Source organism: Drosophila subobscura, chromosome O (genome assembly GCF_008121235.1).
Source record: "Drosophila subobscura isolate 14011-0131.10 chromosome O, UCBerk_Dsub_1.0, whole genome shotgun sequence".
Classification (NCBI taxonomy): domain Eukaryota; kingdom Metazoa; phylum Arthropoda; class Insecta; order Diptera; family Drosophilidae; genus Drosophila; species Drosophila subobscura.
In genome coordinates this window covers 7,015,439-7,034,202 of record NC_048533.1, presented here as the reverse complement: position 1 = coordinate 7,034,202, position 18,764 = coordinate 7,015,439, and the positions used below count along the sequence as shown (strand labels likewise).

At 45.2% G+C, this 18,764-nt stretch overlaps 5 protein-coding genes and 1 long non-coding RNA gene across 8 annotated transcripts in view; 2 read left to right on the top strand and 4 right to left on the bottom strand.

The window, feature by feature from the left end:
* Nucleotides 1-219: 219 nt before the first annotated feature.
* On the bottom strand, nt 220-750 carry LOC117898641. Its single transcript, XM_034808204.1, has 2 exons — nt 580-750; nt 220-521 (listed from the first exon to the last, which is right to left on the bottom strand). Exons 1-2 carry the CDS (start codon nt 610-612, stop codon nt 300-302), a joined length of 255 nt encoding a protein of 84 aa, XP_034664095.1. The 5' UTR covers nt 613-750; the 3' UTR covers nt 220-299.
* A 351-nt stretch (nt 751-1,101) lies between these two features.
* On the bottom strand, nt 1,102-2,040 carry LOC117898631 (pupal cuticle protein Edg-84A). Its single transcript, XM_034808192.1, has 2 exons — nt 1,942-2,040; nt 1,102-1,855 (listed from the first exon to the last, which is right to left on the bottom strand). Exons 1-2 carry the CDS (start codon nt 2,035-2,037, stop codon nt 1,166-1,168), a joined length of 786 nt encoding a protein of 261 aa, XP_034664083.1. The 5' UTR covers nt 2,038-2,040; the 3' UTR covers nt 1,102-1,165.
* A 1,690-nt stretch (nt 2,041-3,730) lies between these two features.
* Nucleotides 3,731-4,566, bottom strand: LOC117898633 (larval cuticle protein A2B-like). Its single transcript, XM_034808195.1, has 2 exons — nt 4,508-4,566; nt 3,731-4,449 (listed from the first exon to the last, which is right to left on the bottom strand). Exons 1-2 carry the CDS (start codon nt 4,517-4,519, stop codon nt 3,820-3,822), a joined length of 642 nt encoding a protein of 213 aa, XP_034664086.1. The 5' UTR covers nt 4,520-4,566; the 3' UTR covers nt 3,731-3,819.
* A 1,479-nt stretch (nt 4,567-6,045) lies between these two features.
* Nucleotides 6,046-6,976, top strand: LOC117898632 (larval cuticle protein A2B-like). Of its 2 annotated transcripts, XM_034808194.1 has the most exons (3): nt 6,046-6,118; nt 6,185-6,595; nt 6,731-6,976. In XM_034808194.1, the coding sequence occupies exons 1-3, from the start codon at nt 6,107-6,109 to the stop codon at nt 6,863-6,865; spliced, it is 558 nt and encodes a 185-aa protein (XP_034664085.1). In that variant the 5' UTR covers nt 6,046-6,106; the 3' UTR covers nt 6,866-6,976. The 2 variants fall into 2 exon arrangements, with proteins under 2 accessions (XP_034664085.1, XP_034664084.1); XM_034808193.1 differs by having other exon boundaries at nt 6,185-6,976.
* A 1,397-nt stretch (nt 6,977-8,373) lies between these two features.
* On the top strand, nt 8,374-8,971 carry LOC117898644. The gene is made up of 2 exons (XR_004649158.1): nt 8,374-8,505; nt 8,561-8,971. It is a non-coding gene; the product is annotated as an uncharacterized LOC117898644 (long non-coding RNA).
* A 1,869-nt stretch (nt 8,972-10,840) lies between these two features.
* LOC117898629 (homeotic protein proboscipedia) overlaps nt 10,841-18,764 on the bottom strand; it is a 32,322-nt gene continuing 24,398 nt past the window's right edge. The window contains exons 4-9 of one of the 2 annotated variants that reach the window (XM_034808188.1): nt 14,361-14,518; nt 13,982-14,096; nt 13,428-13,559; nt 13,187-13,359; nt 12,374-13,119; nt 10,841-11,992 (exon numbers count right to left, since the gene is read on the bottom strand). In XM_034808188.1, coding sequence (XP_034664079.1) covers nt 11,458-11,992; nt 12,374-13,119; nt 13,187-13,359; nt 13,428-13,559; nt 13,982-14,096; nt 14,361-14,518 — 1,859 coding nt within the window. In that variant the 3' untranslated portion in view covers nt 10,841-11,457. The remainder of the gene's footprint in view (nt 11,993-12,373; nt 13,120-13,186; nt 13,360-13,427; nt 13,560-13,981; nt 14,097-14,360; nt 14,519-18,764) is intronic. The other variant, XM_034808189.1, reaches the window with a different exon arrangement.

Below are 18,764 nucleotides of genomic sequence, written 5' to 3'. Positions count from 1 at the left end.
AAATGGTCACCTGTATGAAGTAATTCAATGTAAACTAGGAACAATGTTGTGACACTCTTCAGGTAAATTGTATTAAAACATCAGAAAATACTATAGATAATAGGTACAGATCGTTACGTGGGTGTTAGGGTTATCAAATGTAATTTTAAAATTCCCCAATGAAAACGCACACAAAATTGTATTAAATTAAATTGTATTTCCAAAAAATATTACAAAAAGAAATAACCAAATATTTGCTTTTCCCGCGATTCCACCGAGCAAAAGATTTGTTCATTATTTTACTTAGCATTTTCAGCATTTTAGGAAAAATAGCTATCGCGAAGTACTCGTTCTTCCGAGTTTCGCGGCGGTTGAATACGAGGACTTTGTGTGGGTGCCTCAGCACTGGGCAGACGATTTAATCGATCTTTGGCATGTTCCGCCTTCTGGCTTTGAACCGAGGGGCGCGGTTCAGGTGTGCGATAAAACTCCGTGTGCCTCAGACGCGGATATCTCTCGCAAGTGTTGATGTTCAGGTGTTTCTAAAAGGAGAAAAACCAAAGAATTAAAGAATTTATATTTTGAAAAAATTGTACTTACCGGAGAATATTGCATTCGTGAGTTGTTGGACATTTTTTTAATTTTTCAATCGATTTTAATATTTTTGTTCCTTTTTTTTTTACCAAAAATGTTTTCCTAATTTAAAGCCTAGATTTTTTTCCAAAAGGTGCTACAAATTTATTGAGAAATTTAAAATTTTGATTTGTGTCTTTCGACTGTTTTTTACGAACTGAATATGTTTTACATTATTTGATAAAAGCGTAGAGAAATGTCAGAGATGCTAAGGGGCCTACCTTGTGTCAAATTGAAGTTATCCAAAAACTAGTATCCAATCGATTCCATCCTCCGATTTCTAGTTGTACTTAAATATATCCGTGGTATTTTATGGCTACTTTGAAATGCAAATTATGAAGAATGGCAAATGCTGTCGGAAAAATGGAGGCATCTATGATATTAATCCACTGTTTATAGTTTTTAGGAATTCATCAATATTTATTCAAAATATGTACAATATAACAACTAATCAACAACTAAATAAATGTGTATAATGATAGTTCAGAATGGAATGGATATGCAAGATGGTTAATACTTTCGCTTGTCAGTTCTCTAGATGGAAGATATCCCCTTACTGATGATGGTAGTACTCATGGGAGTCGTGGGCAGCATGGGCGGGTGCTGGAGTCTCGTAGGTGGCATAGTGATGCTGGTGCTCCTGCTCCTGCTGCTGCTGCTGGTGCTCATAATGAGAGGTGTAGGCGGGAGCAGTGTAGGCAGGAGCGGTGTACGCTGGAGCAGCATAGGTGGGTGCCACATAGGTGGGTGCCGGAGCAGCATAAGACACGGGTGTCTTGATCACAGCAGTCGGGGCGTGGTGATACTGGACAGCAGCCGGAGCAGCCACCACCTTGTGGTGCACCTGGGCCAGGGGCTCGCGATGGACGACGGCATTGAATCCGTTGACAGAGTCGGCGGTGTACTTCACAGTGCGACGGAAACCATCAGCATCGTTGAGCGAGTACTCGCCCTGGACCACATCTCCATCGCGGGACTCCGACTGGCTCTTGGAATCTCCGGAGAGGGCATCCTGCACATCGTAGGCGAAGTTATACTTGGGATGGGGATCATCCGGGTACACCTCGTGTCCGTGGGCATGGACATCATGTGCCTTCTGGTAGAGCACATGCTGGGGCTGTGTCTGGTGCTGGTACTGGGGCTGGGCCTGATAGAGGACATGCTGCTGCTGCTGCTCGTGCTGCTCCAGTGGAATGATTCCAGCGGACACGGCTGCCAGGCAGCAGGCGACGAGTGCAACCATCTGTGGGAAGAGGATGATTAGATGTTGTGGGTGATATTTGGACTGTTACCAAGCCCGGAGAGGCGTTACATCAGCCGCAAACTCACCTTGAAAGCCATTTTGCGAGTGTTTAAGGTTAGTGGGCAAAATAAGCGAAGCTTTGTCCTCCTTCTGTGGAGTGTGTGACTTGAATAATAATCCATTCGCCGCTGCATTTGTATTTATAGACGAAATTTTTCGTGGAGCCAGCAACGAAACCTCATCATTTGGCCATTGTCTCTCCTGGCCTTTCTTTCACTTTTCACGTTTTGGCTTACGGAAATCACTTCAATCTTAATTCATTTGCATGTCTGCCTCTCTTTCGCTCTTCCCCCAATGATTTGCACCCACGAGTCACACCCATTTTGCTATTGTTATGAATGAAAGACGGACGGACACACCGTTCGGTCAGGCGAACACAGACAGACTCTGAGACGGACAGACGAATAGGCGAACAAAACGCTAAGAGCAACAACAAAAGCCCGTTACAAACAAAAGACGAAAGACGAAAGACTTAGGCGAGCAACTTGCTTGGATCAGGGTCGGTACTGGGATCGGGGACGGTGCTGCGGTGCTGCGGTGCTCTCTAGTCATGTAAGTAACCCAATAAATCCCACTTTGATCGATGCCCAGCATTGCACTTGACACACAGATACACATACACAGAAGAGAGACACACCTCCATCTCCTACTCTATCCTCCCCTCTGGCGAATGACCCACAAAAGCGGCATAGTTCGGTATGGTCACCTTACCCATATCAATACCCAGTCCAAAATAAAACCCGAAGCTTTTGGATTGAAGCTTTTCTCTCTTTGCTATTACTACTATTACTATTACAGCTATTACTGTGCCGTAGGTAAGTGCTCTATCATGGTCAAAGTGGTAGGCTGGTGGTGACTCAACTCTCTGCCAAATGATGTAATAAAATATTCCGCATTCGCTTGGAGGCTAAAGAATTTTATGGGAAGCTCATTACTAGAAGTCTAATCAAAGGGTTCGAAAGAACCAATTGAAACTATTTTTTTTGTACCTAATAAAGTAATTCCAATCTCCAGAATTTATCCAAGAATCAATGACCCTTTAAGGCCACTCTTGTGTCCGTTTCAATTTCGCTTTCAGTTCACTTCAATTCAACTTTAGTTCATGTATTTCACTTTCAAATACAATGTTTTAATTAACAAATTTGTTACTTCTTATTGGAGTGGGAACACATTCATTACCCAACAATCGACAAATGAGATTATAAGAACGATTCGCGACTCGAATTTCGATCTTGTCTGACTTGTGTCTGTCCGCGAGTCAAACCAGTTCCTGAGCCACCGAATCCCCCATGTCATGATAGAAACATGAATTGGAATTGAACTTGACGCTGGAAAAGCCGGTACTTTTGGTGTATCCGTTAGATACAATTGGGGAGTAGTTCTCTAAACGGAAGCTGCTGACCACGTGCTCCGATCTCCCTCTCCAACGGAATATACCACCAGAGAGCTAGAGCTATATCCGTGACATACTTGTATGAATGTGCTTTGCAGATCTGAATTTGTTATGATTTATTGATTGCTGATAGGATTGGGCAATTTCCAGAGCCAAAGCGAATCAAAGTCGTTGCGGGTGTAGCAAATGGAGTAGTAAATGGATAAATGGAATAATTGAAAAAGAAAAAGAAACTCCATTGGAGCTCGGAATTTCAATGTCGCAGCCAAATTAATTGGCAACGGAATGGAATGGAGCCCTAATGAACCGAACTTGATTCAATTCAATTAAATTGCCAGCTCCAATCGGATCCTAAGGCTAAATAGATCCTTTAAAGCGGATGCCGTTCAACAGGAAAAGACAATCTTTCGGTATATGTGGGAAATATTTGTTTTGTATTTTTAGGGGGCATTCGTATAACTATAACAATATGGGGTATGGGCATGGGAATGGGGAATGGCAGGGGTGGAACTTAATGGTGGTAGGCGACAGAGGGGGCAGCATAGGAGGCATACTGAGCAGGAGCAGCATAGTGAGCCACTGGAGCAGGAGCGGCGTACGATGTGTACTGGGCAGGAGCGGCGTAGTGGGCGACTGGTGCAACGGTCTTGACGACAGCTGGGGCGGCATAGGTGTGGTAGGCGGGAGCCACAGTCTTGACCACAGCTGGGGCAGCATAGTGGGCAACAGCGGGTGCGGCATAGTGGGCGACGGGAGCGGCGACGGTCTTCACCACAGTCTTGACATGCTCCAGGGGAACGCGGTTGACGACGGCGTTGAATCCGTTGATGGGGTCGGCGGTGTACTGGACGGTGCGCTTGTAGCCATCGGCATCGATCAGGGAGTACTCTCCGCGGACGACATCTCCGTCGCGCTCCTCCACCTGTTCCTTGTTGTCGCCGGTCAGCTTGTCATCGACTCCGTAGGAGAAACGGTACTGGGGATGGGGATCGTATTCCTCGGCAGCCTTCACCACCACCTTCTGGGCCACAGCCACGGGTGCGGCATGGGCATAGGTGGCCACCGCTGGGCCAGCGTGGTAGACCTGGGGAACTGCGTATCCGGCGCTGGCAACGGCCACGAAGGCGAGGGCGAAGATGAACTGGAACAGAGGGACTCATTAGATCGTTTCCAGGCGCTCTACCATGGGGAGAACTCACCTTGAATGCCATTTTGGTATGGTTTTGGGGCTGTGGGTTGGTTCTGTGCAGAAGGAAGACTGAGGGCTGAATGATATGGCTTCTGGCCTGGCCAGCGTATTTATAGCCACTCGTATGCACTTTCCTCGGCGACCAGGTCCGTCCGCGCTGTATGGAGCTGCTTAAGCGTGGCCTTCTGCATATCATGCTCCACATTAGCGCTCAGTCACTGCTGCGCTGCCGCTGCCGCTGCTGCTGCTACTGCCGTTGACGCTGTCGTTGACGTAGACGTTTACGCTTGCGCAGGTCGTCGCTGAGGTGGAGAGTCAAAGAGATTGTCGACCAACGGATGGCAAAGGCGACCAGGCCAAGTGCAATGCCCATAATTATTTAGAAAGGATTTGGGATTTCCCTTCTGCCAGATGCCCACGTACAAATTGGTGGCTGGCAGAGATGATTGCATCCACTAATAGCAACGGGGATTTATCGGAGATCTTTGCATGAGATGAGGACTTGAGAACAGCCGCCATGTGGGGGGAGATGCAGTTGTGGTCTGTTGTTGGGTGGCCTTCATTGCGGTCTGATTGTGCCAAATTGATGATAAGTTTGTGATGTAATCTTAATAAGGTGATGAGATTAGGCAGAGGAACTACAAGAAGAATCTGCAGATCTGCATGCTAAATAATCTTACCAAGAGAGATGTACGTCTAAAAGGCTTTCAGTTAATGTAATATCTCCTTGAAAATCTCTCTCAAATATTACTTTTACCCATAACGGAAACCATATTAATCCCCAAGTTAAAGTTCAATAACCTTGATACATATTCCCCAAGAAGCTTGACAAATGTTCTGCCACAAAGTTACATGGGTCTTGTATAATATTCCTAGACCTTAATTATAATCAAAACGATCTACAGGGTCTTACGACACATTCGGCTCTCAAGAGGATTAACAGAGCTTAGGCTGCTCTCAATAATGTGGGAGTAAATATCCGCTGAAAGTCGAATGAAAGATTTGCTAGAATATAATGAAATATCCGCTGAAAGAACTAACAAAGATCGCACATATTTGCATAGTGACCAAAACGGATCTTTACCAAGTGATTGGTTCAATGAATTGGCTGGCAATCGAAAGTTAAGCATAATTAGAGCCCAACCCCTTCAATAGCCTTTCGCTTTGGGATCTCTCTTTCACTCTGCCGAGTTGTTTGTTTCCAGAATCTGTGGCCAAAAAAAGAACCAAGCCAGACATTCGCATTTTGCACACCCACAGAGCTTAGCGCCACACGAACAGGAAGTACGAGTTATTGCCCCGCAATTTGTTTTACGTACATTCAAAGTCGAGAAACATTAAATAGATTTCGCTGTCACCGCGAAAATAAAACGCTCACTCGCAGCCACACCAGACCAGAGCAGAGCGGAGCAGAGCAAATCCGAGCAGAGCAAAAGCAAAATCAAAGCAGATCAGATCGGAGATCGTGGCAGATCCGGAGCAGAGCTGCAAACTTGATTTACTATAAAAGTTGACGTCTGTTTCCAGAAAAGTATCATTCGCAGCTCAAGTTCACTTCTGTAAAGAACCCAATCGGCACAGCACACCACACCACACACACCTCCCAAAAATGGCATTCAAGGTAAGTGCTCTCCCCCCACAGATTGATGGATTACCTCACACCTCATTCCGACTCTCCAACTTGCAGTTTGTTTTCGCTCTTGCCTTTGTGGCCGTTGCCAGCGCCGGATACGCAGTTCCCCAGGTCTACCACGCTGGCCCAGCGGTGGCCACCTATGCCCATGCCGCACCCGTGGCTGTGGCCCAGAAGGTGGTGGTCAAGGCTGCCGAGGAATACGATCCCCATCCCCAGTACCGTTTCTCCTACGGAGTCGATGACAAGCTGACCGGCGACAACAAGGGACAGGTGGAGGAGCGCGACGGAGATGTCGTCCGCGGAGAGTACTCCCTGATCGATGCCGATGGCTACAAGCGCACCGTTACCTACACTGCTGATCCCATCAATGGATTCAATGCCGTCGTCAACCGCGTGCCCCTCGAACATGTCAAGACTGTGGTGAAGACCGTCGCCGCTCCCGTGGCCCACTATGCTGCTCCCACCCACTACGCCGCTCCCGCTGTTGTGAAGACTGTGGCTCCAGCTTACACATCCTATGCCGCCCCAGCTGTCGTCAAGTCCGTTGCTCCCGTGGCTCACTATGCTGCTCCTCCTCAGTACACATCGTACGCCGCTCCTGCTCAGTACACCTCCTATGCTGCCCCTGCTCCCGTTGCCCACTACGCTCATGCCGCTCCAGCTGTGACATACTCTGCGCCCGCCGCCCACTACTCCACGTACGCTGCCCCCGCCGTCAGCTACCACCACTAGGATGATAGTAGGACCCGCAGGACTCTGAGTTGTACATAGAATTGTTGGCTTTATTACATAACTGAACATTTATTTATTGACAGCACCAATAAACAAAATGCATACGACATACTACACATATCAAGAAAATCAAAAGAGTTCTTTGCAATTTAAAGATATTTTATGGGAAATCTCCCTATAAATGAAGAGTCTTTCTGCATACATTTGATTCGCAGTATTCACTCCCAATATCAACTAATCAACACTCAGTTCTAACTCCAAGTAAATCCATTCAGTTTCCACCAGCTCTTTCTCTGAATTCACATTCCACAAGTTCCATTATGACAACTCTCCTCTGCGAGTATTTCTCTGGACATTCGTGGATTGCCTGCCTGTAAAGGACCCCTCAAAGGTCGTTCACATTATCCTGATTTGCTGTTTTATTTATTTGCTGTTCATTTTTTTCATAACTTGTTTTGTCGGCCAACGGAAAAAGTTCACAGACATCATAGGGTTCGATGCAAAAAAAATAAAGGATTGCTGCTGCAATCGCACTCGTAGAGCGATGCAATTCCTGTGGTGCTGTTGCTGCAGTCCAGCGAGGCGGCAGGACTTTTGTTTCGCGGTCCTTTAAGGATGCGGTGCGATGCTCATTCGAGGGCAACGAACTGCTTTGGCCTGCTGACGATCCCTATCCCTGGGCCCTCTGTGTCTGTTTTGTCTGAAGGGGCAGACACAAAATCGTGTGCTTTGTCTTGCAGATTTCCATTTGAATGGACGAAGGACTCGAACTCCGCTACCACAATCCAAAGAATCCCTCGCTTTTATCTGTTGTTTGTAATATAAAACGGAAATTATGGGGTCATGACTTTACTTGCATGACTGATAAATGTTCTTCTAGGGGAACTTTCGATTCAGTTTCTGTTTCAGTTTCTAGCTGCAGTTTGAAGGGTTCTGCTTCTGCTTTCGCTAGCTTCCCACAGTTAAATAGGAATTTATGTGGGGACTCGGATCTATGTGGAAACACCTGCTGCCGTTAAAGAACAATTCTGGATTCTGGAGGGGTGATCCAAGGTTAAAAGTTCTCCAATCTCAGCTAGCCAACTGCTGGCATCTACAGACTGCTCACTCTTAACCCCTTTGCCGATGCGATTTTACTGACTAATCAAGTGGAAGATTTCAGATTTTGGGTGCTGGACTCTTCATCGATAGCGACCGATGGCGAAGCCGAGGCCGAACCCTTCTCAACATCATCATCATCATTATCTTGCACGGAGCCCAACTACAATGAGAACTGACAATGCAACCAGACAAAAACAGAAAGCACAAGCTCTAAAAAACAAAAGGAGAGAGAGACGAGACGAGACCAGCGCACAGCACACAGCAGAAAAACAAAACCCGATCAAGTGAGTTTAAGGATCGTCGAACCTCAAGCAGGGGGTAAACGTAAACTGGCTTTCGGCCCTCTCTGTCCGTTCTGAGGCACTCGTATAAATAGTGCACCTCGGGTTCTGGCCGCTCATTCAGTGTTTTGTGTTGAGTCCAAGAGGTTGGGCACAGGAGCAGCTTGGGGTGTAGCCGGACCAGCAAAAACTTACCTTTTGGATAACGTACTTTTGGATGCAGTTGCGCCCAGTCCATCAAATGGCAGATGTCCAGAGGTAATCCCATCAATTAAGACCAATTATCAAGGAATTAACATTTGAATCCTTTCAGATCCTTCTCTTAGATTTCAGCCATCGGCGTACTCAAAATAATGCCAGGAAAATAATACATTTCGATTTCGGTCCAGTCACATGCCACCACTTCCATCAGCACCACTTCCAACAAATCCACTGCACAACCTACATACAAAACACACACAAAAAACCATCCTAGGATGATCGTTAGGCCAGAACCCAGACGGAGCTAGCTAGCACACTGGCCCGCACACCTTTTTGGCCCTCATCATGAAACATTGAATCGTTGGAAGGTCGCACCACACCCATCCATCCATCCATCCATCCATCCAGCAACACCCCACCAAACGTCGTTTCGGAACTTTGGACAAAATTCACATTTGTGTTTAAGTTTAGGTGTAAACAATAAACAAAAGACAACAATAGGCTACCGAAAAAAAGTAAAAAAAAATCTAAAACTGAGTTTTGTTTTTTTTTTATCGGAATTCTTATTAGAGATCTAATGAAAGTAGGAGAATTTCGTAATAGAAATTCAGGAGGCTGTCAAAGCAGTTTCTAATTCATTTTGCTGGATCCTCAAGGTGATCAAAGTTTATACAAATTCTTCTGCCCCTTTTGGACTTTTACTTTTCTTTGGTTTTGATCAAAGAAATCGCTGAATAAATGCATGAAAACATTTCGTTATGATTGCCCAGCAAGAAAGGCCGCAATGCTAACAATAATTGTATGTATATCAAGGTCAGGCCAGAGTCAGAGTCAGAGACAGAGCCCAAGTCAAAGCCTACAACTATGACAGAGGCACCATGTGAGTGCCCCGTACAGTCAGCAGATTTTAAAGGTTTTACGGCACACACAGGTGCGGTGCCACTGCTACTGCCAAAAATAAAGCACAATAAAATACATCAAAAAGGGTAAAGAAATATGTCTAAGAAAAATGATAAGTGGTAAGTGAACTGGTTTTCGGTGTGCAAGTTTAATTGGCATTATTTGAGACAGCAGCAGCAGCAGCAGTAGCAGCAGCCTGGTTGGGCGGTGGGGTTATGCTATGGAATTTGTAATTGTAATGGCCATAAACTATTTCCAGCGCTTAGCTGGATTGCATTCGCCGCGTCGATTAACATAAACAAAACTCCGAGTCGAGGGTTTCCCTTCAGAAATTAAGCAAAACTAAATTGTAATTAACAAGCTCCACAACTTATCTCTTTTTCAACAGTTGTCCAATAGATACAATATCTTCAAGATACGATTCGAGTAGCTGCGCTGCGGTGCGGCTGTTGACGGCCAGCTGTTCGCTACTGAAGTGATTATTTTTTATGATTTTCAATACAAATTCGTTTCGTTGTGACCTTAGAGCTGTGCTGTGGCATCGTGCTGGAGTGGTCTGTTAATTAAATTAATTTAGCCAGACAGCCGACGGCTGGGCAACTCCCCCTATCCATGTCCTTTGGGGGTATAACCAAACAGCCAGACATTCTGTGACATTATTTAGGTTTTAGCCAGCACTCGACATGGACACGGATACGGATATTGGACGGACATCGACAGGGACACGGGACACCCAAACAGCTAAACCAATTTCCAGCAAACACTCGGCCCTGGTGATCAATCTTAAATTTTCACCGCCACTGTCAGAATTGTGCGTAGTCGACGACACGGGAGGACTGAGGACTGGGATATGGGACAGGACATGTGCATCATGTGGCTTAGCTGTTCCTGGTTCCTGCAGCCTGGTCCCTGGTCCAGACACTCTCTCACCCGAATCTACCTTAAAACGTTGACAGGCAAAAACCCAAAAATGCTGGTTGACGAATGAGCCTCGGAGTTGGAGGCTCGCCAGTCTCTAGGGAAAAAGCTGTTGAAAACTCTGCTGTTCAGCTCCTCTGCTCTTCTGTTTGCCTGCTTCAAATGGAGTGTTCCAAATGGACCATGAATTTTGGCACTTTCCCTAATCAAATCAACATTTTTTCTCTCAACGAAATATATTAAAAGTTATCCCTGAATTTAGGTTGAAGTTTCATGTTTAGTTTTGGAATTTCTACAACTATTTCTTTCCCCCTTTTAAAAGAGATTTGCTTCACCCATTGTTTGCGTAATCCAAAAATGTTGAAAAGCAGCGGGATATGGCCTTAAGTTGCCTTTCGAACCATTCCACCCATCCATCATCGGTTGTCAATGGCTGTGGATGTCTGTACGTATTGGGAGATTAAGGAAGTTGTACCCGACGCATTCGGGGACGTACAAGATGTGAACTCAATTGCCGTTTCATATTCATATCTTAATTAGTTTTTATTCTTTCTCCTTACACAGATATATTTTAAGCCATATTTATTTAATTATTTAATAGTTATGGTGTATTTTTTAGAGGGAGAAATTGTAAAGGCAACATACAAACATTACAAACATTGAAATAATTGAGTGTGTTCCTTAAGATTCTAAATCATATTTCTTGAAAGGGAAATTGCACTTGAATCGTAGGAGGGATTCAAATTTGTATTCCTGTCAAACTTTTGATTTCAGCTACTTTTCAATATATATACACACAAAATCAACAAAAGAATAAGAAATTAATTTGATTGCTTAGTTTTAAGAGAGATTTTTCTGGTATTTAATTACTTGTTTGATTAGTTGTGGAATTTGTCTAGCTATTTACAGTTTTCCGGACTTTCTTTTAGTTCTGAATGGAGTTTTCCAAGAGAGAATCGAAATTCTGTTTGACTTTTAGTCAAAAGAAAAGTGTATCAAATTTCGTTTTATTTAATTATAAATACAGATGGAATAGAACTCTTTATGGTTAATTCTTAGAGGATAGTATTTACAGATATGTGCTATGTGGTTACAACATCGAAGATAAACACAGATACTCACACACACACATGCACACAAAAGAGGGGGAGAATTAGGCTAGAACTGTACAGGCGCCTCTCCCTACACAAACTAACTGAGTTGGTAGTACTCGGGTGCAAAGTCATTGGCCAGATTGCTCAGGAAATTGAAATCCGAGGAGCTGTTCGAGTTCTCCAGGCCACTGATCGCAGCGGCTCCTGCACCTGCATTGCCTCCACCAGTGACAAAAGCCTGACTCTGTACGGACGGTCCTCCTCCATTCAGTGCAAAGCCATGGATATGCGATGGCGGTGGTGGGGGAGGAACAACACCCACTCCGACTCCAACTCCCACACCCACTCCTACGCCCACTCCAACGCCCACTTGGGCTGCTGCTGCGGGATTGTGGTGGGCATGAAGATGCGCATGCGCCTGCGCCTGAACATGGTGGTGTGGGTGATGGGTGTGCGTGTGGGTGGGCGGTACCGGGGGTTGTTGACCCGCCTCGTAGTAGCCGGCAACACCAGCACCCGCAGAACCAGCTCCAGCGGAGCCTGGACCGCCAAAATTATTGTAGCCATCGCAGTTCTCCATCTGCAACCCAAGAGCGCTGTATGCCTCGCCAGTTCCCAGGTGATGCATATGTCTGTAATGTAAAAATTTGGGAGAATTATTTAACTTGAATTTTAATTTGCGGCAGTTGCGGTTTTCTTGCCTTAATGGCGGCTGCCTAAGTGGTTGGTGTCTAGGCTATGCCATAATGGCTGTCTCGACTAAATGTAAAATTTATTTATAGCAGAAATGGCGCTACTAGAGCGGATGCAAATGGAAACTGACCTGAACCGCATGTAGAATTCGTGCCACAAATACATTTTACATTTAGTCAAGAGTGCCATTATGGCATAACACAGACAACAGCCGAACAAAGAAAAAACCATAGAGACTAGCAGTATTCTTAAAAGAGATCCAAAAATCTCTTCGCGCCAATGTTATAAAAGTTTAAATTCACTGTATAACGTCCACTTACTGCTGATGATTAATGGGTGCCTGTTGGTGTTGCTGCTGGAAAACCACAGATTGGTGTTGTTGGTGAGCCTGCGCCTGCGCTTGATGTTGAAAACTCATGTTGTCGTAGTAACCACTGTTGAAATTACTCGGTCCGTTGATAGGTGGCGCCTCAAAGTCACCAACGTGGTGGTGTTGTTGCTGCTGCTGCTGCTGCTGGTGGTTCATGTACGCACTACCGTTGGTTTCGTTGTAGTTGTAATAGAATTGATGCTCGTGCTGCTGCTGCTGGTTGTTTTGGTGGAATGTGGCAGCATTGGGTTTGGGACTCAGATACTCGCCCGCATGCAGCGTCGACTGCTGCTTGTGCGGATTGTGGTGCGGCGAGGCGGCGAATTCAATATCGTATTTGCCATAATAGTCCTGGGGCTGTGGCTGCTGCTGTTGCGGGTGCAGCTGCTGTTGCTGCTGCTGCTGTTGCATTTGCTGCTTGGGACTAGGATAGTAGCCTGGGAAATAGCCACCAGCTGAGGCACCACCAACACCGGCACCAACATTTCCACCACTATTACTATCGCTGAGGGGTGTGGGCGTGGCAATCGCATTGGCATTATTCTGGTAACGTTTCTTGCCCTTTGTTGGGGGAGGATTGGCGGAAGCGATGACGGCATCCGAGTCCCGCCGAAAGCTGACCAAACTCGGCGTTGAACTCTCATAGCCAAAGGGCGATGCCTTCGATGAGGTGGACACGGCCTCCTTTTTGATGACCTGCAGAGACACAGAGGTTCCCATTTCACTAAGGATTTTCAAGCATAAAATATGTGTTAGTCCTTACCTGATTCTCATCTTTCTTCTTGACTTTAATGGGGCTGCTCTCCTCGATGTCCTCGTCCAGGCTGACACTGGAGGCGACACTGGAGTCGGCACTGATCACATTCGAGGCGGATACGGTGGTGCTGCCAAGCAGATTCGATGAGATGCCCGTTTCCAAAGAGGAGTTGGGTGTCACTGAGCGAAACAAGAAGTTATTAATATTAATTAATTCTAATACAGATCTTTGAGCTAAATAAACTTACGACTCCCCGCACTGGGATTGTTGTTGGTGGCACTCGGCGTGTTGTTGTTGTGTCCCCGGGAATTGGACGTGGAATCGGGTATATCATCGGAGGGCAGTTCGCAGCCTTGACACGATTTCTTCGAATTGGAGTCTGGCATTAAAGGTAAAACAAAAGCCGAATCAGTGGGTATACATCTACTAGCAGCAGAAAATTGATGATTTGTTTTCATAAGAGGAGCTGATGGCTGGAGGGCAGAGGACCAAAAACTCTCACGCGAAAGGGGTTAGCCGTGGCAAGAGAGTGGTTCCATCCCACCACTGACAATGATTGATAAGCTACAGCATCTTTTACTCTTCTCCGTAAAAGCCTCTCAACGAAAACCACAGGCGGAAAGGAAAAGTAAAAGTGGAACAACTTGTTGGTTGGAGAGCTGGAGAGCCCCAAAGGAAAGAGTTCGATTGAGAGTGCGGTACAGTTTCATGTATCCTTTAGGGATATATGTCAGAGGTACATTATTTAAAGAGCTTAATTCTATTTGTTTTTATATATTTGTATGTATTTGCTTTACTTACTGCTGTCGGACTGATCATCGTCACCTTTGAGGCTGTCTTTATTGTCCTCATCGTCCGTTTTCGAGAGCGTTTGCCGCTTGTGTTTCATGCGGCGGTTTTGAAACCAAACTTTTACCTGCAAAACACCAAAATTAGATTAGTTCAACTTCACTCCAGGCGTCAAGGTGTGCAATTAAAAAGTAGAGAAACAGGAAGGCAGACAGGAATGAGAGGAGGCAGTACCCGCCTGTCAACCCTGCACTGCATGCAATTTGTCAGCGAAATAATGGAATTCCTTCAGAGAAGGTGCAAGCTGCTGCTGCCACGAAATTGGATTGGCGGAATACATTGGAATACATTCTGCAGAGAGCTGCCAAGAATGGGGAGCGGAGCGACTCACCTGTCGCTCGGTTAGGTCCAGGCTGGCTGCTATCTCGATTCTCCTTGGGCGGCATAAATATTTATTGAAGTGGAATTCCTTCTCCAGCTCCAGCAGCTGGGTGTTCGTGTACGCGGTGCGGAGGCGTCTGGGCAGGCCATTTTCTGGAACGAATTCAGCTGCAATTGAGAAATTGCATTTTGTTCTTTGAGACTTTGGAGAGTGAATGTGAATTTTTCTATCTCTTCTGCTTTCTGTTTCCAAACCATTTATGTACCTACACATCCTTGCATTCGCCGTACTTAAAGTTTACTGGAAAAATCCCTCTTCCTGTCCATATCTTTTTGCTTGTAATCAATCCATCAGTTCGTCACCGAGCATAACTAATTCAATGGAAATGCTCACCAACTATGGCAGCAACTTTTCCAAAGATTCTCCTTCCGCGCAACCGAAAAAAAAACTGCAGCTGATGCTGCGACGGTAAGTTTTGCTTTTTCGCAGCTCGGGAAAAACCTCAGAGCACCGAGAGCGTTAAGTAATTAACAAAAATCTAATCAATCAATCGGTGATGGAGAGACATGGCTACAGAGACGCCGCTGCGGCTCTCAAGTAGTTTGGCCACCGAACAGAAGCCGCAATCAGTGGATAGGCAATAACCAGCATGGGAACATGGCTTCCAGGCGGCAGACCTATGCACGGCACGGAGATGAGAACTTAATTTGAATAAAGTGTGATGTAAGGGAAATGCTGCACGGCTGTGACTGTGTCACATTTTGGCTGTGAATCCATGGCAGATCATTGCGTTTAAAATGTAAATTGTTTCAATCGGGATTTTACTTTCGAAAGTGGGCGAAACAACCCCAAAAACGTTGCAATACTCAGAGACAATAAGAATATGGTTTATTCGTGGCGTAATGGGTTTTATGTAAGAAATGGATACCTAATTAATGCCAGAGTAATACCAGAAAATGTATGCTGATTACCAAACTAATGCCTTAGAAATTCCACTCGAGATACAAAATTAGTTTTATGAAATATACAAAAACATACTCGAAAAAGAACACTACAAATTATAAAGAATATTCCAAAATGTACGAGAGTCATCTATCTCATGGATTATTTACTTAAATCGAATAAAATGCAACATTCGAATAATGCTATGCCTTTTCAGTAGTCCCTAAGCTAAGGACTAGCCCATTTTATCCCTTAACTAAGCTGCACTTAAAATCTCTATAAAAACTTTTCTCTTGCCCAACTTCGCACAATTTCGAGTGATGGAAGATCGCGAAAAAGTTGTTTCTACTTGAACGAATTGAAATAAATGTGCCCCGAAATAAAAGTCGCATTGGGTAGTAAAGAAATGCGCATATCATTTTAGGAAACGCTGAACATTTGATTCCTTTACCCCCCACACTTCTCCATTGAATTTCTCCACACCTTATTTGCATTGATGCGATTGCAAAATATTTTTCTTATAAGTATTTTCGCGTTTTTCCCTTTTGGCAACAGCACAAATTTCCAGTTGAACGAGCTGCGTAAACAGAGTCTCAATAGCGGAAAATGGCAGCAGTTGGGGCCGTGGGGGAGCTGGGACCAGGAGCCAGACATAGACACTGATTGAATTACAGATGCGAAGCGAACACTCGGGGTTCGGTTCCTTCATCAATACTCGCAAAGCGGATGCCATAAACACCACCTGGTGGGGCACACACACTGACAGCTGGGAGAAAAGAGAGTGGCGAGAGGCAAGAGGCGAGGAGAGGCCATTTCCCCAGAACGAACCCGGAGGCGGGAGTGTGCGAGTACCGTGTACTTTGGGTGCTCGTACTCGTACTTGTGCGAAAAGTGCCCAGAGATATAGATACGGAATGAAAGCATAAATTTCGCACAAAAGTTGCAGCCGAAAACTGTTTACGAGCGAGCGAGAGAGAGAGGGCCAGGCGCAGGCAGAGCGGGAGGCAGGCACTCAGGCAGAGCCCAAAACGGCAGTCAGCCAGAGGGAAAACTGAAAAGTAAAGTGCACAAAAGCAGAAAATATGATTTCCTTTTTGGCGACGACAAGCAAAAAGATAATTTTCTAAAACCCGAACCGAACCCAAGCCCCTCTCGAAAGTGCCACACAGAGAGGCCCAGCGAGAGAGAAAGAGTGGGGAAAGATTCTAGGCAGCAGCCAAGTTGAATGCAATTTCTGCAGCCTGGTCAAAATGGAATCCACATCGGAACCATTGCACCACCCAACCACCCAACCAACCCAGCAACTCTCCCAAAGCAAATGACAGCTGCCTGCTCTGGGCCAGTCTCTGCCTCTGCCTCTGCCTCTGGTTCTGGTTCTGCTTCTGGTTCCTGGCTCTCTCTAGCTTTTCTAGAGGTGGCTTGGAAATTACAAAATGAATTTTGTTTTGTCATGGCCCCAGAGATGAAGCAGGAGGAGCAGGCAGAGCGTAGCTGTAGCCGTAGCCGTAGAGACATTGGAAATGTCATCAGCATGGATGAAATGCCGGAAAAGTCAAAATGGAAACTTATCAGCAAAACTACAAACGAAGGAGGATAGGAATAGGACAAGGATACTTTGCAGCAGCTTTTGGGGATTGGATTGGGTTTTGTGGCACTCGACTTGGGGATTTTGCCTTCAACTTAAATATTAGAAATCATCAGTTGGTTATTATTTGCTCGTAAATCTCTGTAGAGATTGGTTTTTGACTGGAAATAAAATTAATTTCAACAGCAAAATTCCAGCAGACAGTAGAGGAAACACTTTTGCATGATTTACAGTCCTTTTTCTAGGTGTGGGGGAATACACTTATTAACTGCTTCAACAGCATCGTTTACATGTTAACACTTAAACGCACTCGTTGTCCGTTGCCCACTACGCCCAAGGACCTTCTTCTGCTGCTGCTGCTGCTCCTGGGAAATTTATGTTTCTATTTGGGGAAACCCACAAAAACCTCTCTACAAAGAAGCCCTGGAAAAGCGGGGCACATTTAACGCATTTGCCGCACCTTTGGTCGGGAAATTAAAATGAGCGTAAATTTTGCAACAATTGCACAAATGTTGCTATAGGAAAGAAGGATGCAAAAAAGGGAAATATTATAATCAGTACAGAGGGAGAAATCTGCAAGTAGCTTGAAATTCTTTTACTAAGAATTCTGTTCAACTTTTCGCCATAGAATTCATGCAGAGTTCAAGCCATCACAAGACGCAGGCAAACCTCCCATTTGTTTCAACATTTCATTCCTTACAGTGTATATCCCTCACCAGTGCTTCAACTAAATCATCTGTAGCCCTTCCCTCACATGCCAAGGAGTTTCCAGAATGAATTGTATATTTGGTCAACGCTAACTACGAATTACATGCATAAGTAGATGGTAGGACGGGGCCTGTTCAACCATTTTTTGGGCTCGACCACTTACACACGACCACAGTCCATAAGGATGCACATTAAGGACATTTGTGGCCGGTCAGAGGACAAGAGCGGTCAACAAGGTGGGACACAGACCCGGACCCGGACTCAGACTTAGACCCAAAGCCCTGACCAAAGGTGCTGGCAAATGGCAAAAAATGACCTCAATTTATCTTGTACATTTTCGTGTTGGTCTAGCCATTGGAAAGGGGGAAATATTTTCCTTGACTAGGAACAGTATGCCTGGTGCTTGCGGTTCGTTAAAGCTTTTAAATTTGGAGCAAAAGTATCTGACAAATTCAATCAAACGGGTGGCACAATCAACAGGAAAAAAGATCAAGAAAATCTAAGAGTAGACAATGCCGATGCGGCATCAGTCAGAAGTCAGTAGCTGAAATGCCAAATGCTGATGCGCGTTGCAGTAAAAATTCTCATTCATTCATTCAGCAGGAACAGCAACAGCAGCAGCAGCAAAAAAACGAGATACAGATACAGCAACAGCTACAACAGATACAAATATGTAGCTGCTGGATATATCTTATTGTCGGTGTGGGCCGGACGAATGCGCAAAGAGCAGAACCATTAATCATTCCGGCCAAAGGAAGACAACAGCCAACAGACAACACAGACAGCGAACGCAGACGACGATGGAGCTGTGGAAAAAGTCAATTTCTCATGGAAATATTTTGTACGAGTATCTGTTGTTGTCTCTCCACTTGATATGCATTCAGAACTAAACCAGCTCAAGACGCAAACTACAAAAAAGGGAGCACCCAAAGATAGGAGTATAAATATTTTATTGGATACAACAATCCAACCCAACCAAACCCCCCACCCATGCGAAAGGAGCATCTTGAGGAGAAAACAAAGGATAAATACGGCTAGGAAAGTCTTCAATCATTTAATTGTGGCTCTTGATTGACAGTTATGCGAAAAGTACAACCCAACACTTCTGAATGGGCTCCGGGAGATGGTCCTTGCCATTGGATTAGTTTTAATTAGCGAGCAAGGAAAAAGGGTTGAAC

Excerpts from the sequence above, each read along its gene's own strand:
- LOC117898641 (XM_034808204.1), bottom strand. The coding sequence starts at position 612 with ATGTCCAACAACTCACGAATGCAATATTCTCCG. Across the intron at positions 522-579 it reads CACGAATGCAATATTCTCCG|AAACACCTGAACATCAACAC; the intron begins GTAAGTACAATT and ends TTCTCCTTTTAG.
- LOC117898631 (XM_034808192.1), bottom strand. The coding sequence starts at position 2,037 with ATGGATTATTATTCAAGTCACACACTCCACAGAAGGAGGACAAAGCTT. Across the intron at positions 1,856-1,941 it reads CTCGCAAAATGGCTTTCAAG|ATGGTTGCACTCGTCGCCTG; the intron begins GTGAGTTTGCGG and ends CTCTTCCCACAG.